The sequence below is a fragment of the Gallus gallus genome, chromosome 17 (genome assembly GCF_016699485.2).
Source record: "Gallus gallus isolate bGalGal1 chromosome 17, bGalGal1.mat.broiler.GRCg7b, whole genome shotgun sequence".
NCBI classification, from domain to species: domain Eukaryota; kingdom Metazoa; phylum Chordata; class Aves; order Galliformes; family Phasianidae; genus Gallus; species Gallus gallus.
In genome coordinates this window covers 10188339-10210438 of record NC_052548.1, presented here as the reverse complement: position 1 = coordinate 10210438, position 22100 = coordinate 10188339, and the positions used below count along the sequence as shown (strand labels likewise).

Below are 22100 nucleotides of genomic sequence, written 5' to 3'. Positions count from 1 at the left end.
CTGTATACAAAGCTCTCTTTAAAAAGGAAAAGCAAGCAAACAAAAAATAGTGACCCTAACCAGGGTTACAGCTCACGCATTTAAGCTTTTCAGAGATGAGACTGAGCAAGGAACTTCAAGGACGCAGCGATTCTGATGTATTTAAGTAGGGCAGTGGCAGACAAATAATTAGAAAAAAGAAACACTGACATCACTGCCAAAGTTCTTTGAGAAACAAACAATAACTTCTTGCAACTCATTTTTATTTTTAGTCACAACATTTTAGGGCTTGCAGGAAAACAGCACCAAACTTGATACTGTCTGTAAACATTAACTTTCGGACTATCAGCTGTTGATATCAACTAGGGAAAAGAAGCTGCATCCATTCCACTGTACCTACTATGAGATCTGTAGAGCTACCTTCTGTCTTTTCAGGTGCTTTCCAGTGTAAGGCTGTATTTAACGGTGCTCACAAACTTTAACAGTTTTAATTGACTGTTTGAAGGCGAGCACTTGGAAGCTCTAAATTTTGGAACAGAAAGTTAGTTCAGGTGGTTCTCCTCAAATTCCAGTCAGCACAAAAGATAACAGCAGCCTGGAAAGAACACTATTTCTAGTAAGCAAGCATTGATGAGGCTGTTAGATTGCCAGTAACAATTTCTAGAGCTAAGAGCAATCAATCAACAGAGAAATTTTTTAAAAAAATCAGCTAGTAGTCAGAAAGCAAGTACAGCTCCCAGGTAGTCCAGAGCCCAAACAGGCACGTACTTCACGTCTGGTCAGCGGGCAAAAAGCACAACAGAACAGCAGAAAAGACTTCCACAGAACAACACTGCTGTGATTTGTATTGTCACCTATTGATACCCTATCAACCTGCCACTATCTTTGAGTCTCTTCTCTATCTGCACCGCAGAACACAAACGTAACGAAAGTGAGAGGAGAACTGCTTTGAAACTGAGCTGTGAGAGGTCAGTAAGCATGGCTGTTTTCTCAGGAACTGTGAAAATCCACAGGGCAGGATGCTGGCTGTCTGACAGCAGTTTGTGCCCTACGTACATGAGAAAGGGGCAGCTTCCTTGGTTTTACAGTCCTCAAAAACATTAAACTAATATTGTTGGCAACTACCAATTGCTACCAAAATGTAGATGAGGAATCCTCTGTAGATGAGGAATGCCTCATTCATTCCTATTACCAGTTCTTAAAAATGAATTATTCTGAAGTCATGCAAGCATAGCAAGCATCAGTGCAAACAAGTGGGTGTTCACCTTCCGTGTCTGGCAGACGTCTGAGAACACCAGAGATGGAAAGCCGGAACTGTGACACATATGGACCTTCAGCGGCCTTCAGACTCACTCTAAAGAAAGCATACAGCATAGTCAAAAACAAACCAACCAACCTAGGTAAGCAAGACGCACATGCTATCACTCTCCTCACACTCTGGTGTTCAGATAGCCTACATTTGAAAGGGGAAACTACTCTATTATTAATATACCTATACGATTGACCGCTCCCCTCCAAAACCCCTTCCCTTCATGATCAGCACAAGCAGACAACAGCTGCATTCTCTAACCTTCCCACGCCGCACAGCATTCACGCCATGCCAGCGCTCAGGACAAGAGCTTTAAGAAGCAATTAGCCACACTTACGTATTTGGTAATGCACTGCAGCAGGCAGTAACAGAACAGACAGAATGGCAGCCACCTCAGCTGCTAAGAGTTCCTGTTTATCAGTTTCTCATAAATAAAGAAGCCACCCATAATTACCCCATTACCTGCTTTATAACAACCATCCGTCAAAGCTGAAATAAAAGATGCCTGTGTGTAATTGTATGAAGGAGGTTTAGGAAATTTAGAAACCCAACTATCGATGCATCTGAAGAAACAACAGATATTAAGTCTCCTGCTATCTGCAAACTATTTTTCAACCCTAGTAACTTCATTTTGATAGGAAAATACTTCATTTCTTGTAAGACTGCTTAGTAAGCTAATTGCAAAACTTATCGCAGCAATTCAAACAATTTCACCTCACGATGCCCCACCACAACAGACTGTGTGAGCTGACAGCATCTAAGATGTTTTGCCCTGCTATCTGCATGCTCTGAGTTCTTCACAATCCAAGGCAATCTACGCCTTTGGTAAACATGGACACAGATTGCTTCTCGCATTTAAAGTCCCGTAAAGCACTCCCTTTAATCTCTAGGTGCTGAACAGCAACACATGGAGCGTGTGTTTTGTACTGTGGCACACAGAAACAAGCAGCACCTCTGTTACACATTTCTGCAGTTCAGCTGACAGAAAAGAGAGTAAGCAAAGCAGCAAACGCTGCCACAGTACACCAAATTCTTCTTCCTCCTCCAACATTTCCTGCTCAGGGTTATTTGTTCTTCCTGCGCCTGGCTAAGCAAGACTCAGCTTCCAAAGCAAGTTTGGGCAGATCTACTGCAGGCAGGGCAGGGCAAGGCCAAACTGAGATTGCTCTGTCTTACCGAGCAAGAATTCCAAAGCAAGCTTGAATAGCTTCCATACTAATTTACCCCAGATGAAAATATCTCATCTTCATTAATATTTATAGTAACAACAAACAAGCCTTCTTTACATAAGCTAACAACTTATCTCCCGAAGTTGAGCTAAAAAAAAACCATTTTTCAGTTCGCCATGACTTAGGATTTATCTGCTGAACCCTCACATTACAATACCCACCGCGTCAAAACACAAACAACGTGCAAAATGCATTTCAATTTGCTGCAATTCAACTATCTAACCAACATTAACACGAAACACATACCTCGAGTTTGTTTCTGCTCAGTGGCTGCTGTGCAACTGACACCGAACACAAGACCTGTGTGCAACGAGCACTTCATTTCTCGGGTCCCTCATTAACAGGGCGTATCAGGAACGCGTAGGCTCAGCTGCCTCCTAACTTATCAGCTGTGGTATTACTGTGGTATACAAGAGTCAACAGGGGCACATAACTACACCAAAGCCTACTCCAGTAGCTCATGCTGTTAGAAAGAGTTGTTCCCCTTACATAATGAGTCACGCTAATTAACTTCCAGGCAGAAGTGCAGAACCCGAAGTTCCCAGCTCCGCAGCCCACCACACAGGCTGCCCGCTCCGAGGGGCAGCGCACGTTCTTCCAGGGCCTGATGTACCGCACAGCCAAACCCACACACACAACACCTGCAACGTTCCGGAGCCCACCGCAGCGCAGCCGCTCTGAAGCCGTTTCCTGAAGCCACCAGCACAGCTGACACCAATTTACAGAAGTGTGGCTCTTTCAGATCCCCCCACGCGCAGCGCACCGCACCGCACCGCGCGGCTCCACCTCACCGGCGGGCTCAGCCGCTCCCTCAGAGCACGCCGTCGTGACTTTGCAAGAACAAGAAACAGACACCCGCCTGACCAAAGTCCTCCGGCACGAAGCCTCTATCCGTAACAAAAAAAGGAAGTCACGACGCCGCCCGAGTTACAAGTTCTAAACCTCCGTCACACGGAACCCGTAAACCCGGCGGTCCCGGCGCTCGCGCCGCTCCGCAGCCACGCATGGCGCCGTCCCGCCGCAGCAGAGAGCGCGAAGGGCCGCAGCCGCGAAGCGCTCCTGATCGGCGACCACCGCCGCGAAGCCCGGCGCTAACATGGCAGCGGGGCCGCGGGCAGCAGGCGGAGCGCGGCCCGGTCAGCTCCCACGGCGCGGACTGCGAGCGCGGCCCCCGCCCGGCGCTGGGAGCCTCCCCCCGCCCGGGGAACGCAGACGAGATCGGCACCTCGGCGTGTCGGCCTGCTCCTCGCAGCGCTGCGAGCCGCGCTTCCCACTCGGCTCCCTGAAAAAGCAGAGAGGGGTTGGTCAGGCCCGGGCCCCGCTCTCCTTTCCTTCCCCTCCCCTCCGCTCCCTTCCCCCGCACCGCCGGAGAGGGGGGGGAATCCGAGCGGCGGTCCCGGCCGCGCGGGCTGCGAGCTCTCCCCTACCCGGCCCCGGCTCCGCCGCCGCCCGGCTCTGCTGCGGCCCCGAGCCAGGCGCGGCGCGGCACTGCGCAGGCGGCGGGCGGCGACGCCGCGCTCCTGGGACATGTAGTCCCGCGGCCATGCAGTCCCGCGGGCACGGAGCCCCGGCCCGGGTTCTTTCTTCAGCCCCCACCGAGGCTGCGTTTCGGCGGAGCATCTCCGATGTGGGGCTGCTGCTGGGTGGCGCGGGGAAAAATCGGGCTCGGAGCGGTCACTTCACGCTGCGTGGCACTGATGGGCACCGTTCCCTGGGATGCATCCAGACGGACGCTGCCCTTCTCCCGCAGCTGCTTTACAAGGAAGGGCTCGGCCAGCCCTGCGGATGGAAACGCACGGTGACAAATAGAGTATGGAACGTGTAACAGCGCTGCGTGGAGCAATCTGCCTCACGTAATAGCACTGCTTAATCATAACCAGCATCACATGCGACTGCACAATCAAAGGTGATTACTGCTTGATGGTCACAGACTGATTTTAACTTTGCCCTCCTTTTTCAGCTATCCCAAGATCCTCAGAAAGCACAGAGCTCGCTGTCTGCCCACAGGATGGGGCCTTGCACAGCTTCACCATGGCAAGCAGGCGGCTGAGATCGGACAGCTGCACGCACAGCTACAGCCCAAACCCACCCCCACCCACCCCATCCAGCGCTCCTCATAACACGAGTAGCTCAAATAGAAATATCAGGGAAATCTATGTCTTAGGACATAATTTATTACACAAAAAACTGCCCCAACAGAGGTATTAAGAAGCTTGTTCTCTTATAGAGAAAAAGTATAATTGGAGACACCATTTGCAGCCCAGCTCTCACTTGGGCACCTTGTTACAGTGTGCAATGGCAGCAGTAAGCCAAGACCCAGCACGCTGTGGTCAGGGCATGGCATCCAGGCTGCAGCGTGGGGCAGCGGTGACTTGGGTGGGAAAGTAACACTCCTCAGTCACCATCATGGCTTCTTCGTGCCTAAGCCATCTGCAGAGCTCTTCTCAGTGTCAGCTCAGCACAGCAGCCACCCATCAGTGCTTTGTCTCTCTCAATCTCCAAACTATTATGTGTGCTCTTTTCTTAGCTGACAGTTACAGCCTCAAATCCACTTCTCTGATAAAACAGAATGCCTTACATAATTGAATTTTAAATATCTAAATGATGTTTAAGAAACAACCACGGCACACAGAAATGTAACAACAAAACAAAGTCCCTTAAGCCCAAACACACACCAGCAAACCACTACGTCTGTGCAACACAGCCAGCTGCCACACTGTGTTCCTGGCTGTAACGCAGAACACCGGCTGTACTAAGCATCACTGCCCTTAGAGAACTGAGGGGAATGAGCCTGAGGCCTGGAAGCATCAAAATGTCCCCTTGTCTGCACATGGTTTCCCGTGAAAAGATAAAATATGGTACGCGCAGCTCTCAGGACACGCAGCTGTAGCAAAGACAGTTATTTTCTAAGGCTAAGCTCAGTAATTTGCATCAGGATTCTTCAAATATGTGAATTAAATGCAGAAATAACTGACTAAAAGAAATAAATTGCACAATGACATATAGAGGATTCTGAAACATACTAAAGAATAGGAAGACAGCATCCAGATTAAAACAGCTTTTGAAGAGGTGTAGTGGGAACAGCGCGGTTACAGCTGTGCTCCCCTCGGGGCAGTGACCCACCCAGGCTGTGGGGCCTCCCAGCACAGGGCAGCACCGAGGCTCCCTTCTGACGGCGCGCAGCTCAAGGCTCTCCCTGGAGCCACACTTTTATACAACCTGGAATTATTTTTGCTACGATTCAGCCCTGTTATCACCCAGAAGTTAACAACTCCAATTTTCTCATGTCACTCTTGACCAACCCAAGGCACTCATTTCTCTACATCGGAGCTCTGCAGCTGTCAGCACGCAGACACGACCCCAGGCCCCGGAGCTGCGGCCCTGCTGGCTGTGGGACAGCCCCGGGGCTGATGTAACTCAGCGCAACATCGGGGCGAGGGTGCGGTGAGTCGGTGTCCAGGCACAGCTGCCTGCAGGGCCGGGGCCCCGTGCCCATAGGCTGCGTGCCAAGCACGGCGCTCCTGGCACAGACAGCCCCGACCAGGCCCCGACCCGAGCGCTGCGGGGCTGCACGGAGCCCGCACATCACGCGGGGCCCCGCGGCTCCACAGGGACGATGCGGACCCCGGGGCACGGCCCTCTGGCCTGACCAGCCCGGGTGCGGCCCTCCTTCTTCCGCCTGGGTCTCCGCGGCCTCCTCGGTCTCTGCTGCGCTCGGCCGAGAGGGTGCACCGTCACCGGGACCCCTCCGCAGCACCGGGGTTGGTTACCATGGAAACTTCCAGAACGTCGTCCCGTCCCCCCCACCCTGGCCTCGCCACCACGGCCGCCCCCAACCAATGAGCTTCTTCCGCTTGGCTCACGCTTCTCTGTTGATTGGCCCGCGACGCCGGCGGGGTGAACCAATCGCGTGGCAGAAGGGGGTGCGCGCCAGGCATGTCAGAGCGACCGCCCGCTCCTCGCCAATCAAGGGAGGCCAGCTTAGTAGCAGACGGCCAATGAGCGCACTCCAGCTAGGGCTCTGCGGCCAATGGCGAGCCTCCACGAAGGAGTAACGAAGGATATATAAGGGCGGGCGGCGCGGCCTGGGTGTTCAGCGGCAGTTGGAGACGCGACGGTTCGTGTGTGACGGTAGGGGCGGTGGTGGGGCCTATTGCGGCCTGCAGGGACCGGTGGGGCCTGGGGGTTGGCGGTTTTGGGGTGTCTGCGAGAGGGGACTGGGCGCGGTGGGGGAGGGGAGGGCGGGGGCGATGAGGTCGGGTTGGACCGTGCCGCCCATGTGGTGCCTCCATTTTGTGACCGGCGTCTTTTGGCAGAGCGGCGAGCGGGCGGCATGAGGCACCTCCTGTTGGCGCTGCTGCTGCTGGGCGGCGCGCGGGCGGACGATGAGGAGAAAAAGGAGGACGTGGGCACGGTGGTGGGCATCGACCTCGGTACCACCTATTCTTGGTGCGTAGAGAACCGTCTGCCGTGGGGACGAGCACTGCGGACATGGGGATCGGGGTGGGGGGTTGGGGTGAGTGGCTGGGGTGGGAAGGGGAGGCGGGGCCGAAGGGAGGGATGAAGGAGCTGTAGGCCCCGGGGAGGGGACAGGCAAGAGGAGGATGGGGGGGCCATACCCCTGTGGTGTCTGACTGCTCTGCTTCTCCTTCAGTGTGGGTGTATTCAAGAACGGCCGCGTGGAAATCATTGCCAATGACCAGGGGAACCGCATCACGCCATCCTACGTGGCGTTCACGCCTGAGGGGGAGCGCCTGATTGGGGATGCAGCCAAGAACCAGCTGACATCCAACCCTGAGAACACTGTGTTTGATGCCAAGCGGCTCATAGGCCGCACCTGGAATGACCCCTCTGTACAGCAGGACATCAAGTATCTGCCCTTCAAGGTGTGCCTCATGAGCGGGGGTGAGGGGGTGGAAGGGTTCTATCTTTTGTGGTCAGGAGTGGGCTGCAGGAGTTGCGTGTCTCTCTTGACTGGGGTGGGGGAGGTTATAGTTAAACAACAGTGCTGTTCTGAGCAGGTCTCTGGTTTTATAGCCTTCCTAAGAAGGGTTTAGTGATGTCTAGAGTACAGACTCTAAGAACGCCTGGAATATAGCAGTCTGTTTGTCATTTCAGGTTGTTGAAAAGAAGGCCAAGCCACATATTCAGGTCGATGTTGGTGGTGGACAAACAAAAACATTTGCTCCTGAAGAAATTTCTGCCATGGTCCTGACAAAGATGAAAGAAACTGCAGAGGCTTATCTGGGCAAGAAAGTAAGCCTGAATACTTACAACAGGAACTTAAAGCAGCAGTCTTAAAAGAACTAAAGATAACCTTGTGGTCCCAGACTTTGTTCAGTGCTGTTGGCTTCTTAGGCAGCCCAGTTGGATGGGATCAGCTAATACGATTTCTTGCTATCAGCATTGATAAGGTTATTTCTAAGGTACATAGCTTTTCTTTAACGTAATTGTTTTGTGCAGGTTACTCATGCTGTTGTTACTGTGCCAGCCTACTTCAATGATGCTCAGCGTCAGGCCACAAAAGATGCTGGTACCATTGCTGGGTTGAACGTGATGCGCATTATTAATGAGCCGTAAGTAGCCTAAACTACCTTGCCTGCTGGTTTCCTGGGAGTGGGGTCTGGTAATCAAAAGTTTCTTGAACTGGTTACTCCTATACAGAACTGCTGCTGCAATTGCATACGGATTGGACAAGAGAGAGGGTGAAAAGAACATCCTTGTATTTGACCTGGGTGGTGGAACTTTTGATGTCTCCCTCCTGACAATTGACAACGGAGTCTTTGAAGTTGTGGCTACAAATGGTGACACACACCTGGGTGGAGAAGACTTTGACCAGCGTGTTATGGAGCACTTCATCAAACTCTACAAGAAGAAAACAGGAAAAGATGTCAGGAAGGATAACAGAGCTGTACAGAAACTAAGACGGGAAGTAGAGAAAGCGAAGCGGGCCCTGTCATCCCAGCACCAAGCTAGAATTGAAATAGAATCCTTTTTTGAAGGAGAGGATTTCTCTGAGACGCTTACTCGTGCCAAATTTGAAGAACTGAATATGGTAAGCTTAGAGTGCTAAGGCTATGTTCCCTCAGCTCCAAATTAGTGACTTGCTGCTAGTGGTGGTGTGCTGTTTCATGTGGTAACTTAGTTACGTTTAAACAGAGTAAAAATAACTTGCTACTAGAATAAAAAAGCAGGAAGCTACTTCCCAGGGTATTTGGGACTCAGCATGTTACTGACAGCTAAGGTCTTAGGAAGGCTGATTACAAGCCCATTGGTGATCACACTCTAATTCTTGGTACCCTAAGGCGGCTTAGTTTTGAAAACAGGCATGGGGAATACAGTCTTACTGTTCTAACTTTCTTCTGCTTTCTAGGATCTGTTCCGTTCTACGATGAAGCCTGTTCAGAAAGTTCTGGAAGACTCTGACCTAAAGAAGTCTGATATTGATGAGATTGTTCTTGTTGGTGGTTCTACTCGCATCCCCAAAATACAACAACTTGTTAAAGAGTTCTTCAATGGGAAAGAGCCTTCTCGTGGCATTAATCCAGATGAAGCTGTAGCCTATGGTGCAGCTGTTCAGGCTGGTGTTCTCTCTGGGGACCAAGACACAGGTAATGACAATGAATAGTAGGTGTTGGCGAATTATAGAACTGAGTTTTCACGATCATAAGAAGCTTAATGTCTCTAGCTCAGACTGCTGTTAACAGTGATAGGCTGTTACACTTTTGCAAAGAGGAGGTGAAATCAGTCATGCTCTAATGCATGATTTCTGTTACAGGTGACCTGGTGTTGCTTGATGTGTGTCCTCTGACACTTGGCATTGAGACAGTTGGAGGTGTAATGACTAAACTGATCCCAAGAAATACTGTTGTTCCTACCAAGAAGTCTCAGATCTTTTCCACAGCTTCTGACAATCAGCCCACTGTGACCATTAAGGTCTATGAAGGTGAGTGCCCTCTGGGATGGACCACGCAGTAGAGCTGAACTTCCTTACTCTTACGCTTGCCTCCTATCTTGTCAGAAGGCTGTGCAGTGCTGTCTAGAAGCTTATGCACTTGTCCACACAGAAGCTTGGTAACAGTGCTAGCTCAGACTGTTCCACTGAGACAGCTCTGATCAGGCAGCTTGAACTTGAAAGCTATTCCTATGGTTCTAGACAGATAGCAGGTTGGAATTAAAACCTCAGCTTTGAAAAGCATGCACTTCAAGTTAAGTGTTGCACGAAGTGCAAACAACAGTTAGTAAATGAAACTGTATCAACTTGTTTTTTTAGGTGAACGTCCCCTCACCAAGGACAATCATCTTCTGGGAACTTTTGATCTGACTGGAATCCCTCCTGCTCCTCGTGGTGTCCCACAGATTGAAGTTACCTTTGAAATAGATGTGAATGGAATCCTTCGTGTCACAGCTGAAGACAAAGGCACTGGGAACAAAAACAAGATCACAATTACAAATGATCAGAATCGGCTAACACCAGAGGAGATTGAGAGGATGGTTAATGATGCTGAGAAGTTTGCTGAGGAAGACAAAAAGCTTAAAGAACGCATTGATGCCCGGAATGAGCTGGAGAGCTATGCGTATTCTTTGAAGAATCAAATTGGGGACAAAGAGAAGCTGGGTGGCAAGCTGTCATCTGAAGACAAAGAAACAATAGAAAAGGCAGTAGAGGAAAAGATAGAGTGGCTTGAAAGCCATCAGGATGCAGACATTGAAGACTTCAAATCAAAGAAGAAGGAGCTGGAGGAAGTTGTTCAACCAATTGTTAGCAAGCTCTATGGAAGTGCAGGCCCCCCTCCCACTGGTGAAGAAGAAGCAGCAGAGAAGGATGAGTTGTAGATACTGGCATCTCTGAATGTTGTGTGTATATATTGGACTCAGGAACACTTGTTAAAATATTGAACTCTTAATTTGGAATGTAACTTTGAATCTTCACTTGTGAGTGGAGCTGGAAATGCTAGCCCGAAGTGGCTGTTTACTGCTTTTCGTTAGCAGTTGCTTGATGTCTGGGGAGGGAAGGGTAGCAGGGGTGGGACTGTACATGAGAAATGGGTTTAGAAATATTGGCCATGGAAGCATTCTATTTAACAGCTTGGTCATGTGAATTTGGTGTAGAACTTTTCTACCTGAAGTGACCACAATAAATTTGTTATTTACACTGGATTTTGTTGTAGCCTCTAATTTGTATTGACAAACAACAGCTAGCAGCAGCAGCTAGCTCTTCTGAGAAGGTAGATCATAGTCTGAACACGGGTTCAGATAACCATAGATATTATTATCTCCTCCAAGTAAGACTAACAGGACTACATAGCTGTAAGCTCCGTGCTAAAGGTGGTTACGGCCCTCTCCTTTTTTGCTCAGTTTTTTAACATCAAACAGGCTGCAGCAAACAGCTCCGGAAGCCTGGACTTGGTGCCACTATTTGAATGAGAGCTACTTACAAGTACTGAATTGTTTCTGCAGCATAGCACTGCACTTAAAGCTAATTACATTATACATTTGTAACAAAGAAAAACAAAAAGCAAAGCAGTTAACCTAAATACCCATGCGGGTTAACTTCCTGTGCAGATTCATTTTAACCTAAATACCCATGGGGGTTAACTTCCTGTGCAGCTTCATTAGCACTTAGAACAGTTACCTAAAGCAGAGGTACATGGTTAAACTTCAGCTAGTAAAGCTGCTACAGAAACAAAGGGGACAAAGCTCATTTACAAATTGAGTTTTCTGAAAAACAAAAAGGATCCTGCACCAAAAACTAAGCACTGCTCTGCCTCCCTGAAAGGTGCCTTTTCCTGGTGCAGGGGACTCAGGGTTTCTCATTCACTTATTTTCAAAACAGTGTAAGACAAACTCCCTTAATTATCTCCCAGATCTTTGCAGATAACTCTAGCTTTGCAGGTAGAAGTGGCTTTATAGTCAACTAGGAGCATGTGAGCTTCAGAGAGAAAGCTGCCCAAAACCACTTCAACCTCCAGCTTTTCACCTTCCAGCACCACATCAGCCAAGAAGCTGCTGAAACCACAGCTGCTGCAGCCTTCCGAAGGGACTGACATACCTACTTGCAAACGTGCACAAAAAGCAGGACTGCCACCCATCTGAGGGCAAGAATTTGTTTATTGGAAATAGTGAACTTAATCAGTCACTGCTACAAAAACTTTTAAGGAAAGGGATGGTTCTGTGAAGGGCTGCAGCTGGACTATTCAATCAAACTTACAATGCAGTCCCTATATATCTCTGCTTGTGTATCCATCCCACCAAATATTAACAGCAGATGCATCATTGTGTCTTCAGTACACGCCTTCTTATCCTGGCCTCTGCAGAGGTGGTCAGCTCTGTCACCAGCTGATGCAGTTGGCTCAGCTTTATCTTCCTTAGAGACAGCTGCTGCGTCACCATTTTTGCCAACCCGCCAGGGAATGACACACATGGCATGGTCCAGTCTCCCAGCAGGCAGAGGAGAATCAAACTGCAGGAGTGTCCACTGCTGCTCCTCTGCAGTACAAAAATACATTCACATCTTTAAGCATCGCTTCACAGACTCAAAAACCATGCTGGAGCGGTACCATTGCTAACTATACGCTACTCTGCAGTACCATCTAGCCTCAACTATTAGGTCTTGTACTGATACATTTCCAGTGCAGTGACACTGATTGCTAAGAGAATGAAGCCTAGGAACTAAAACCACAATGTATTTTCAAACAGACTCGCATTTACCATTACAAAGCTGAGAGAACTCTCCCTACCTATATGATACTTGTACGTAGTATCTAGTGTCCCATCTGGACCTATTCCACCAAAAATGTATAAGTGGTCTTTAAACACAGCCGATGAGTGGGATGCCCGTCCTCCTGGCACATCACCAGTGGCTGCTATCTTAACCCACTTCATGTCGGCTGTTGGACAAAAAGAACAGAGATATGGTTATGCATTATAAAATCAAATTTAAAAAAAAAAAAAGCAAAACACATCATAGCACAGCTGTTGTTCTGAGGTACTTATGGCCCTACTTACTTGTATCAATGCAGAACAGGTCATTGTAAAAAATATCACCAGCTAAACCTCCATGTATGAAAAGCTTGGTCCCAACTGCAACTACAACATGTCCATGCCGAGGAGAAGGCGGATCACCACGGGTGTCAGGCTGGGTCCATGCCAAAGCAACTGAAAAATGGGAACGTGTGTGTATGAGGAGGAAAACGGACAGCTCTGCAAACCAGTGGCCCCTGAGTCTCGCCGGGGTTCCCTTCTGGTGCATGCAGGGCCATAGGAATGAACAGAAAAATATCAACAGTTCATGAGAAGTCCCACAGCATTTCCCATCACAAATCTTTACACTGCCACTTTGGCCCAAATTCTCCATTACAATTCAGAGGTGAGCACTCATCAGCAGGAACCTTCATCCCTCCATTTAAACTTGCGGCCAAGGCTGACAAAATCTGGGAGGCAGACCTCCAGTACAGTGGGCGGTTATTTCCACTGCTGGCACAGCCCGTGACACACCCAGAGGTACCTGTGTCAAAGACATGAAGCTGTTGGTCTTTAACCGGCTCCGCTCCTTTGTCTCCCCCTCCGAAGACATACAGACAGTCCCCTATAGCTGCCGACGAGGTGTGGAATGTCCTGGGCAGTGGCGGAATGCCCGTCACCTCGGGACTCTCCCAGGTTCCTATTTCTAATTAAGACATTAAATTAAGAAAGCAAACACGGCAGCCACGCATGAGATCCGCGGGGCCACTCCGTGCCACTGTCCCGGACCCACACCCGCTCTGCCGAGCTCCGGCATCCGACGGGGGCTCGGCACTCACCGGGGTCCAGCACTTGGACGCAGCTCCGGTTCCCGGCCCGGTGCGCGCCACCGAACACCCAGAGGCGCGGGGGACGGCAGGCGGACAGGAACGTGGCGTGCTCGTAGCGCGGCCGCAGTCCGCTCCAGGCAGCCGGGGCCCAGAGGTGCGCGCCTGCGGGCCGGGCGGGGCGCGGTTAGGGGGAACAGCGGCGGCCCCGCGCCCCGCCCGGCCCGGCCCTCACCCAGCTCCACGAAGTGGGCGTCCGCGAAAGCGCCCGCGGGGTCGGCGCCGCCCAGGAGGAGCACGCGGCCCGACCCGCCCGGCACGAAGAGGCAGCCGTGGCCCACGCGCCCGCGGGGCCATTCACCGCGCGGTGCCATCCGGTACCTGGGGGGAGCGACGGGCGGTGCTCAGCCGCACCGAGAGACAGTCGAGGCCGCGCCGCCCCGTCCCCCCCCGCTCACCACTTGCCCGCCTGCGGGCGGCAGCCCGGCTCCAGCAGCGGCAGCACCCGCGGCCCCATGGCGGGAGCGGGCCGGGCCGCTCCGAGCTCTGCCCTCAGAACGGGGCGGCCCCGCTCGGCTCCAGCCACCACCTTCCGGTGCGCGGCCGGAAGTGCACGGAACTTCCGCTGGCGTCCGAGGCCCGCGCCGCTTCCCGGAAGTGGAGGGCTCCGTTTCCGGCTCCGAGCTGCCGTCCCAAGATGGCGCCGCTGGACCTGGACAAGTACGTGGAGATCGCACGGCTCTGCAAGTACCTGCCCGAGAATGACCTCAAGGTGGGCGCGGGCGGGGCGGGGCGGGGCGGGTTCGGACGGGCGGCGGCGGCGGTGGCGGCCGGTGCCGGTGGTAGCGGTACTCTCCCGGTGCTGCTGGTGGTGCTACCCACTGTGCTCCCGCAGCGTCTGTGCGACTACGTGTGCGACCTGCTGCTGGAGGAGTCCAACGTGCAGCCCGTCTCCACGCCCGTCACCGTCTGCGGGGACATCCACGGGCAGGTAACGGCGCGGCGCCGGGACACACCTCAGCGCTCGGTGCCGCCGCCCGCGCTGACGTGTGCCCCTTCCCGCAGTTCTATGACCTGTGCGAGCTGTTCCGGACCGGCGGGCAGGTGCCTGACACCAACTACATCTTCATGGTACGTGCCGGTGCCACCTTGCTCCTCGCAGCTCGCCTCGGGCTCGGACCCGTGCCGGGTGCCAGCCCGGCAGCAGCACTCTGCCTTCCCACCCCCGGCTGCTGCCCTCGGGGCAGCTGAGGCGGCAGTGCCGGGCGGGCAGAGCTGGGCGTCCCGTGCAGGGCTGTGCAGTGACAGTGAACCGCCTGTGGGGAGCGGAGGGCGCGTCCTCCCTGGTCGGCTGCAGCCTCCCAAAGAAACAGCATCAGGTTTCTTTGTGCACCGAGGAGTTCAAGACAGATGTGTCGCTTTGCATTTCTCAGTTTTGGTGTTTCTTCATTTATAATTTTGTTTTGACTTTGCAGGGTGACTTTGTAGATAGAGGTTACTATAGTCTTGAGACTTTCACTTATCTTCTCGCACTAAAAGCTAAATGGCCCGATCGTATCACGCTGTTACGAGGCAATCACGAAAGCAGGCAGATAACGCAAGTGTATGGATTTTATGGTAAGACTTTACCCAAGTGATTTCTGACTGGGGGCTAACATGCCATAAACAACTATCTCGTATTTCCCTTTTGAAATCCGCTTTGTGTGCAGCATCACGTGGGGCTTTCCTAGAAGTAGGTGGGAAGTGGTCTCAAATGTTAAAACTATTGCTGTGCTCAAGAAGTAAAGGCGTTTTAGTCCATCTCTAGCCCATCTTTTCCTCCAGCATCTCAGTTTTTGTTTGCGTTTTTTTGATTATATGCTTTGGTATCTTTTAATGAAAGTTTCTACATAATTCTCTTTAGATATAACTGAAAATCATGGTCACATATACGCTGTAACTGCTTTCTTCTGGATACTGTGCTGTAGTGTGTCAGTAAGAGCATATATAGATATTTATAAGCCTCATGAGGCTCCAGAGAAATATTTGTCCATCAGTTTAATTGATACATTTGTATAGCTGTAAACAAAGCTACCGTAACTCTTATTTGTAGTGAGGAGGTCTTTAATTAGCCCCAATGGGTTCACTATTTCTGCCTCGCTTCTTTTGCATGAAGTGTGGTAGTATAAACACTGCTGGGTGAGCTGAGGGGCTGTTCCCAGGCAGTCGGTGGTGGGAAGCTGCTAAGGTGCTGTCAGTCGTGTTGCTTGAGATCTTTTTTCTCTGTCTGTTGCTGAAGTAAGAAAAAGCAGTAGATACTGAAGTCCTCTCCCTGCTGGTGGACCACAGAAACAGTGAAGAGTGCTTTCCACCCAGTGCTTGCTGGTTGCTCCCAGCTATTTTTTGTTTGCTTTTTGTTTTACATCTGCCTTTTCAAGTTCTGTTCTGTTTGACTCTGATCATATTGCCTGAATTTCTTCTGGTCTGTTAAGAAGAAAAAAATTCTCTATTTGACAGATGAGTGCCAAACCAAATACGGAAATGCTAATGCTTGGAGATACTGTACCAAAGTCTTTGACATGCTCACAATAGCAGCTGTAAGTGTAAACGCCTCACTAAAAAAGTAGATTGTCTAAATATAATTTCTAGAATTGGTGGCCTCTAAGGGTCGTGCTGGAGAGGTTCGTGGTTTGGTTGCGATACCGAGTGTTTTGTGTGTTTCTTTTTCTCTCCAGTTAATAGATGAGCAGATTCTCTGTGTGCACGGTGGCTTGTCTCCAGACATCAAGACACTCGATCAGATTCGAACCATTGAACGTAATCAAGAAATTCCTCATAAAGGCGCCTTCTGTGACCTGGTTTGGTCTGACCCAGAAGATGTAGATACGTGGGCCATCAGTCCGCGAGGAGCGGGTTGGCTGTTTGGTGCTAAGGTGACAAATGAGGTAATGATGCCGTTCTGTGCTGCATTCCATAACTGCAGGTGTGAGATAAAGTGTTCAGCTTTACCGTAGTGATGAGTGGATTAAGGAACTTCCCTTGTGAGGGAGCTGAGAGTTGGTGTGGAGGTGAAGGAGGTTTTCTCGTGACTTACTGTTGTCCCTTCAAAAAGTGCCAAGTGAGATAATGCACGTCTTGCTTTTAAAAAGTATAATGCAGTGAGACTAACTAGAATTACTAGGCTTTGTGTAGAATACTTTTCTAATGATTCAGAAGAAGAAATACTATTTTTCTTAACAATCTTTGACTTGATTTTTGTTACTTTGCAACATAGTAAGCAGGCTTCTTGAGGCTAAGACCCATTGCACTTCCCAGGCTTCTGAACTGGTCCTAAGATGAATTCCCGACTCATGCTGTGCATTGTTCTCTGTGGTCCTCTGCAGCGTATTCAGCAAGGATCGAAAGGTGTGGGCAGCACAGAGCACAGGCCTAGGCACCACAGCTGTCTCAGGCAGGAGCGTTTTTCACTGTTCACGTTTCAAAACCCAAAGGTGCCCTCTCTGTGCTCTGAGAGGAGAGGTTTGCTCCCAGCACCGTTAGCTCAGTGCCAGCTCTGTGGGTGCTGCTGGGGGTGCTGGCCACAGGGGGATCCTTGCACGTGGCTGGGGGCAGCAGTGCTGCGCCGGGAGCATAGGAGTGTCCTTAGCACAGCCTGTGTCTGTCAGTGCTGTCAGTGCTGCAGGGCCCACAGCTGAGCCCACACAGTGCTGTGGGAGCGCTGCACGGCAGGAGCTGCTGAGGCCCTCACCGTTCTGACGCGCCTTTTTTCTTTGCAGTTTGTCCACATCAACAACCTGAAACTCATCTGCAGAGCACATCAGCTGGTTCACGAAGGCTATAAGTTCATGTTTGATGAGAAATTGGTAACGGTGTGGTCTGCTCCCAATTACTGCTATCGCTGCGGAAACATTGCTTCAATCATGGTCTTCAAAGATGTAAATACGAGAGAACCAAAGCTATTCCGCGCAGTCCCGGATTCAGAACGAGTGATCCCTCCCAGGACAACCACCCCCTACTTCCTCTGAGCCGTCCCCGCCTGCTGCTCCCGTCCCTCCTTCTGCCCCTGACAATATACTTTTTATTGAGCACTTTGCTGCTGAAATGCTGCCTCTGCCTTTTTTTATTTTTAAATTATCTAACTTTATTGTGCATTACGGTGTCTGTAGCGATTTCCCCCCCCTCCCCGGATTGATTTGGGCGGAGCTGCGCCGCGCCTTCGGCATTCCGAGCGCCGCCCGCCGGGCTGAGACGAAGCGTTTCGGTGTTCCGGTGGCACCGCCCGGGGCTGCGCTCAGCCCTGAGTGCTGTGGAGCGTTTTTGTTTTCTGTAGATTTTAAGAGATTTCAGCAGCAAAGTTCCCGCAGCCGGGGCCGTCCGCGCGGGGCCGTCGGGCCGCATCGCTGCGCGCCGCCCGCTGTGCCGCCGTTTCCCACTTTGTACATTAAAGGAATTGTTCTGATTTTTCAGTCGCGTGTCCTCTCCGTGGCGCCGGGCGGAACGGGGCGGCGCTGTGCGGGCCGGGCCGGCGGGGGGCGCCTTCCCCTCCCGTTCGTCTCGCTCCGGGCGGGGCGGGGCGGGGCGGGGCCGGGCGGGCTCCGCGCTTCCGGTTCCGGCGGGGCGGAGCGGTGGGGCAGCTTCCGGTTCCGACGGCATGGCGCGGAGCACGCTCTCGTCCCGCTTCCGCCGCCTCGACATCGATCAGTACGACGAGAACCGCTTCGTGGAGGAGCCCGAGGAGGCGGCGGCGGCCGAGCCCGACGCGAGTCCCGAGGTGGAGGCGCTGCTGAGGCAGTATCCTTCAGGGGGGTCCGGCCCGGGCCGCGCTGCCGTCCGGGGCCCCGGGAACGTTACCGGGGCGGGAGCGCGGCCTGCGGCTGCCCGGCGCCGCCCTCCGCACCGCCCCCGGTCCCATCCCGTCCCGCGCCGCCGCCGCCCGGCGGCCGTAGTTTCGGCTCCCGCGTCCCCGCGGCAAAGCGCCCTCCTCCCCCCCCCCCCCTCCCCGGGTGCCGCCGTTACTCCTTGACTCGCGCCGTAGAGGCGAAGCGCTGCGCGCGCTCCACGCGGCCCTGCGGAGCGCCCCCGCCCAGACGCGCAGCGCGGCCCTGAAGGTGAGTGCGGCCCCGGGGCCCGCGCCGGTAACGAGCGGCATTTCGCGGCGCGGTGCCCCCCGGGCGCCGTCGTCGTGCTCCGCTGCACCTCCCGGTCGTCCGCTCTTGAAGAACGGCGGTGTGATTTGTGCGCGGGGACAGCCCCGTGCTGCTGCGTGCCACAGCGCCCAGGGAGCGGCCCGCGGTGTGGGGAAACGCGCCCGGCAGCATCTGATGGCTGAGAGGAAGTCCTGAAGCGCATCCGAGGGGATCTTGTAGTGTGTTTCTGAAGCAGGACGTTGGTCTTGGATGTAGATTTGTTGCAGGCAATTCTGCAGTGCGCTTCGGGTGCCTCTCCCGAGGTAGGAGTACCAACAAGTCCAGTTTTAAGGAGCTCTTCCCTTCTTTCTTCTCACTACTGAAACTTAAGGTGTAAAACGGTCTCCTGTTTGGCTGCAGCATCTGCTGAGCACTTTGCTACACGCAGCTCCTGGGGTCGTGTCCAGCTTTGCTGATCCTAACGTCATTTTCCTTTCCTGTGCAGGAGCAGGCGCAGGGAACCATGCTCAAAGTCCTCACGTCTTTTAAAAGCAGTGAAATCGAACATGCGGTGAACTCCTTAGACAGAAATGGCATTGACTTGTTAATGAAGTATATTTATAAAGGATTTGAGAAGCCGACAGAAAATAGCAGTGCAATATTACTCCAATGGCATGAAAAGGTGAGTGCTTGCTCTGGGCTCTCCAGTCGCTGTCAGTGCTTTCAGGAGAACCCCCTGGGAGGGAGGTGTGATGAGGGCGATCCTTCCCTGAGGAGCAGTGTTTGGTGCTGCCTTTTGTCTTTGGCCTCTGGAGGTTGGGCTTATGGAGCCTCTGCCCGTACTTCAGAGCTTTCCTCAGCCAGGAGGGGTGTGGGTGTGGCAGAGCAGTGTCTGCTGCAGGAAGCGTCGTGCCTTCTGTCTGCCGGTGGTTCTCCCCTACAAGGAGCAAGAACTGGGAGTGGAGGTGTAGCTGTTTGAAAGATGCCTTTGGCTCAGGGGGTGCCCAGGATGGCTCAGGTGTGAGTTTTTCATCAGCAAAGTGCTGTGACAGCGTACATGTCCAAGCTTATCAGGATATAGCAAACCTGTTTAGTTTGCACAGTAAAGGCTTTGGATGTCTCTGAAGATTCCACTGTGACCCACAGTGGCACTCTGTGGCACTTCTGTGGAAGGGTCGCAGCAGGGCAGGAGGGGACGTGCTGTGCTCACAGCTGACTGCCGGCCGGTCATTTGCAAAGGGTATGCTTCCTTCTTGTGATGAGTTAAAACAGAAGTTGTGCAATGGTGCCTCCAGGTACTAACAGCTGTCCCCAGCTTTGCAGAATATCGATGGGCAGCAGGAGGGGGAAATTTCGCAGGAAGGAACATGTTTCTGCTTGACATTTTGTGTTGTTCTTCCCACTGGAGATTGTTTTTGAGTCACCGTAGGTTGATGCTCCCAGTGTGTAACATTACACAAGACTGCCCTGACTGGAAAGAAGTCAGTGCTCAGAGCATGTAGATGCATGCAAGCATCTCTTCCCCTCCTTTTTGAAAGGAACACTGCAGTTCTGCAGCGGGCAGGGCGCTGTTTAACACTCTGCGTTCTGCATTCCAGCAGCGCAGGTGGGACACGCAGCTCACTGCGACTGCGGGCAGCAGCACAGCAGCACCTGCCTGTCCTCTGGAAAGGCCCAGTGCCATCTCTGTGTCCGTCAGGCCTGGTGCTGATCTGAGCAGCTGCTTTGCGGTCCTCACTTACATCCATCTCCTTCTAGACTTCAGTGGGGTGCTTCATTCACATTAAGGATGCAAGTGAAACCAGACCAAGCTCTTCCTCCTTTCCCCATTCAGGAACAGAAGAGGCAGGAGGCATTCTGCATCATCAGTGACACCATGTCAGTTCACTAGATGCAAGTCAGTTTGGAAGGTTTTGGAGAACGTACTTTAACCTTCAGATTTAGTGGGATGTGTTACCATGATCTGTTTTGTCTGCCCTTCATTTCCTTGCTTCTTATATTTGTAGCCTGTTCATAGAGTAGTACTGAGTCAAAGAAGGCACGCATCTGTAAGTGCAGAGAGGAGCTCCCAAGATCATGGCACAAGACAGGAACAGGCAAGGAGCTGAACGTGGCAAAGGAATGTGTGTGAACATAGAACTTATTACTGCAGGAAGCTGAAGGTGTAAGCAGTGCAGAAGGCACCTGCACAGGCATGGAGGGGTGGAACAACTTGAGAACTGAATTTCCTGCTCTGGTGGTAGCAATTAGCATTAAAAATTGCTTAGGAGTTAACCAATACAGTGTGTGTTTTGTGTGACGGAACAGTCGGACCGGCAGAACCACTGCCAGCCCTGCAGGCTGTTAAGAACAATGAAGGTTTTATCATGGAAACCTGACGCTGTGCAGTGAAGTTCAGTATCTAAAACTATTTGAAATGCCTCTAATGTCTGCATATTCTGGGAAAAGACCTCTTTGTTTTCCAAGTAACTGTTTTTAAAGTTTTGAGAATAAAAAGGGGTAGGATGAGGTGCGGCCTGCCTACACGTGAGCCACTGGCTGAGTGCGACTGTAACACTGACCTTGTCTCCTTCTCCCACCCCACAGGCATTAGCAGTAGGTGGACTGGGTTCCATAGTAAGAGTTCTTACAGCGAGAAAGACTGTTTAAAGACTATTAACTCAAACCAGGACAACCATCGGTTTTGGACCCAGAAGAAGGAAGTAGCTGAAGTGACACTGGTCCATCTTGATTAGAGATTGCAATCTACTGAAATACTATGGAAACCTCCTCTTGGACTGCTTTTAACCTTAAAGGTGGGAAAAGAGTAAAGGTATTCCTGTATATTCTGACTATCACATACAGGAGCCAAGACATTCTCCTGATTGCTTCTTTTAAGGCAGAGAGAAGGCAAACTCCTGCCTCCTACTACTGAAAGTCAGCAGGTATTTTCAGATGCTGCTTTATAAAAGCGTGGTGATCCAAGATCCTGTCTGTACTGCTTATTTAAGAGGGAGCTATGGTCTTCACAGGTGCAAGATTCTGACAGTTTACGAATGGGAGAAGTGTTTATTAGAAAGATGATTTTGTATATATATGTGTGTGTGTATATATATATATATGTATGGTCAGAGGACAGCTGGACTATGGGGTTGGTTTCATTGTAAAGTGCCTGCTGCATCAATAAAGTTCTTGGATCATACAAGTTAAGTCAGTTGTTGATTTTTGGCTTAATCTTAGATATGACACTCAAAAATCAAGCCTGCAATAATAGCATTTCTAAGCTAAGTGCCCACCTCTACATGAGCACTCGTTTCCAACTCCTTCCAAACTTTGTCTTCAAATTGAGCTGTGCTGGCTGCTACAGCAGCCTAGCTCAGAGTTCAGGTTATGGCTGCACAGAGCCTGGGCCCTGCTTCCTTTTGGCACATCTGTGTCTGCCCCAACTGACACAGCTGCAAAGGGAGGCTGTAATCCAGCCAGTCTGTATTTAGCACCTGCTACGAGTTCAAGTAGCAGCTGTTCCTAGAGAGATGATTTCAGGAGGCAGAAGCACCCTGCCTCATTCCTGACTTAATTTCCTATCAGAAACAGGCCTTAATTTCACAACTACACAATCTTAGCACAGGTCAAAGATAAGTTTTGTTTCAATGCTTTAAAACTGTTTCCAATAGCCATAGCATCCCAGTGGACACAATCAGGACCACAA

The 22100-nt window shown here is 51.5% G+C and overlaps 6 protein-coding genes across 28 annotated transcripts in view; 4 read left to right on the top strand and 2 right to left on the bottom strand.

Moving 5' to 3' along the window:
- GAPVD1 (GTPase activating protein and VPS9 domains 1) overlaps positions 1–6288 on the bottom strand; it is a 31737-nt gene extending 25449 nt beyond the window's left edge. For 5 of the 21 annotated variants that reach the window (XM_015279395.4, XM_046901714.1, XM_015279406.4 and 2 more), the window contains exons 1-3: positions 3945–3985; positions 3743–3799; positions 1245–1333 (exon numbers count right to left, since the gene is read on the bottom strand). The gene's annotated coding sequence lies outside the window, so the exon portion shown is untranslated. Of the gene's footprint in view, positions 1–1244; positions 3526–3742; positions 3986–4113 lie in introns of those variants that run through there. The other 16 variants (XM_015279404.4, XM_046901717.1, XM_046901716.1 and 13 more) reach the window with 15 other exon arrangements.
- Positions 3501–4567, top strand: LOC124417277 (translation initiation factor IF-2-like). The gene is made up of 2 exons (XM_046901808.1): positions 3501–4327; positions 4478–4567. The coding sequence occupies exons 1-2, from the start codon at positions 3614–3616 to the stop codon at positions 4565–4567; spliced, it is 804 nt and encodes a 267-aa protein (XP_046757764.1). The 5' UTR covers positions 3501–3613.
- Positions 6289–6604: 316 nt separating the features above from the next.
- Positions 6605–10677, top strand: HSPA5 (heat shock 70kDa protein 5 (glucose-regulated protein, 78kDa)). Of its 2 annotated transcripts, none has more exons than XM_040648980.2 (9): positions 6605–6634; positions 6834–6966; positions 7172–7403; positions 7636–7773; positions 7981–8093; positions 8182–8572; positions 8891–9128; positions 9296–9463; positions 9791–10677. In XM_040648980.2, the coding sequence occupies exons 2-9, from the start codon at positions 6851–6853 to the stop codon at positions 10351–10353; spliced, it is 1959 nt and encodes a 652-aa protein (XP_040504914.1). In that variant the 5' UTR covers positions 6605–6634; positions 6834–6850; the 3' UTR covers positions 10354–10677. The 2 variants fall into 2 exon arrangements, with proteins under 2 accessions (XP_040504914.1, NP_990822.1); NM_205491.2 differs by having other exon boundaries at positions 6613–6648.
- A 933-nt stretch (positions 10678–11610) lies between these two features.
- Positions 11611–13918, bottom strand: RABEPK (Rab9 effector protein with kelch motifs). Its single transcript, NM_001080891.2, has 7 exons — positions 13766–13918; positions 13543–13688; positions 13320–13472; positions 13025–13186; positions 12526–12675; positions 12258–12407; positions 11611–12006 (listed from the first exon to the last, which is right to left on the bottom strand). The coding sequence occupies exons 1-7, from the start codon at positions 13822–13824 to the stop codon at positions 11711–11713; spliced, it is 1116 nt and encodes a 371-aa protein (NP_001074360.2). The 5' UTR covers positions 13825–13918; the 3' UTR covers positions 11611–11710.
- A 64-nt stretch (positions 13919–13982) lies between these two features.
- On the top strand, positions 13983–17752 carry PPP6C (protein phosphatase 6 catalytic subunit). Of its 2 annotated transcripts, NM_001079765.2 has the most exons (7): positions 13983–14079; positions 14203–14298; positions 14373–14438; positions 14783–14924; positions 15804–15883; positions 16022–16231; positions 17063–17752. In NM_001079765.2, exons 1-7 carry the CDS (start codon positions 14005–14007, stop codon positions 17309–17311), a joined length of 918 nt encoding a protein of 305 aa, NP_001073233.1. In that variant the 5' UTR covers positions 13983–14004; the 3' UTR covers positions 17312–17752. The 2 variants fall into 2 exon arrangements, with proteins under 2 accessions (NP_001073233.1, XP_040505036.1); XM_040649102.2 differs by having other exon boundaries at positions 13983–14298.
- Positions 17753–17913: 161 nt separating this feature from the next.
- Positions 17914–21601, top strand: ARPC5L (actin related protein 2/3 complex subunit 5 like). The gene is made up of 4 exons (XM_015279852.4): positions 17914–18077; positions 18322–18394; positions 18918–19094; positions 20999–21601. Exons 1-4 carry the CDS (start codon positions 17938–17940, stop codon positions 21059–21061), a joined length of 453 nt encoding a protein of 150 aa, XP_015135338.1. The 5' UTR covers positions 17914–17937; the 3' UTR covers positions 21062–21601.
- Positions 21602–22100: the final 499 nt, after the last annotated feature.

Bases quoted from the DNA above. Each gene is read 5' to 3' on its own strand.
- PPP6C (XM_040649102.2), top strand. From the start codon at position 14,005: ATGGCGCCGCTGGACCTGGACAAGTACGTGGAGATCGCACGGCTCTGC. The intron at 14,299-14,372 runs GTAACGGCGCGG...CCCTTCCCGCAG, and splicing joins GCGGGGACATCCACGGGCAG to TTCTATGACCTGTGCGAGCT. The intron at 14,439-14,782 runs GTACGTGCCGGT...TTGACTTTGCAG, and splicing joins ACACCAACTACATCTTCATG to GGTGACTTTGTAGATAGAGG.
- ARPC5L (XM_015279852.4), top strand. From the start codon at position 17,938: ATGGCGCGGAGCACGCTCTCGTCCCGCTTCCGCCGCCTCGACATCGAT. The intron at 18,078-18,321 runs GTATCCTTCAGG...CTCGCGCCGTAG, and splicing joins GTGGAGGCGCTGCTGAGGCA to AGGCGAAGCGCTGCGCGCGC. The intron at 18,395-18,917 runs GTGAGTGCGGCC...TTTCCTGTGCAG, and splicing joins CGCGCAGCGCGGCCCTGAAG to GAGCAGGCGCAGGGAACCAT.
- HSPA5 (XM_040648980.2), top strand. From the start codon at position 6,851: ATGAGGCACCTCCTGTTGGCGCTGCTGCTGCTGGGCGGCGCGCGGGCG. The intron at 8,094-8,181 runs GTAAGTAGCCTA...ACTCCTATACAG, and splicing joins ATGCGCATTATTAATGAGCC to AACTGCTGCTGCAATTGCAT. The intron at 9,464-9,790 runs GTGAGTGCCCTC...TTGTTTTTTTAG, and splicing joins GACCATTAAGGTCTATGAAG to GTGAACGTCCCCTCACCAAG.
- LOC124417277 (XM_046901808.1), top strand. From the start codon at position 3,614: ATGGCAGCGGGGCCGCGGGCAGCAGGCGGAGCGCGGCCCGGTCAGCTC. The intron at 4,328-4,477 runs GTATGGAACGTG...CTCCTTTTTCAG, and splicing joins AACGCACGGTGACAAATAGA to CTATCCCAAGATCCTCAGAA.
- RABEPK (NM_001080891.2), bottom strand. From the start codon at position 13,824: ATGGGGCCGCGGGTGCTGCCGCTGCTGGAGCCGGGCTGCCGCCCGCAG. The intron at 13,689-13,765 runs GTGAGCGGGGGG...CGCTCCCCCCAG, and splicing joins CGCCCGCAGGCGGGCAAGTG to GTACCGGATGGCACCGCGCG. The intron at 13,473-13,542 runs GTGAGGGCCGGG...CCCGGCCCGCAG, and splicing joins CGCCCACTTCGTGGAGCTGG to GCGCGCACCTCTGGGCCCCG.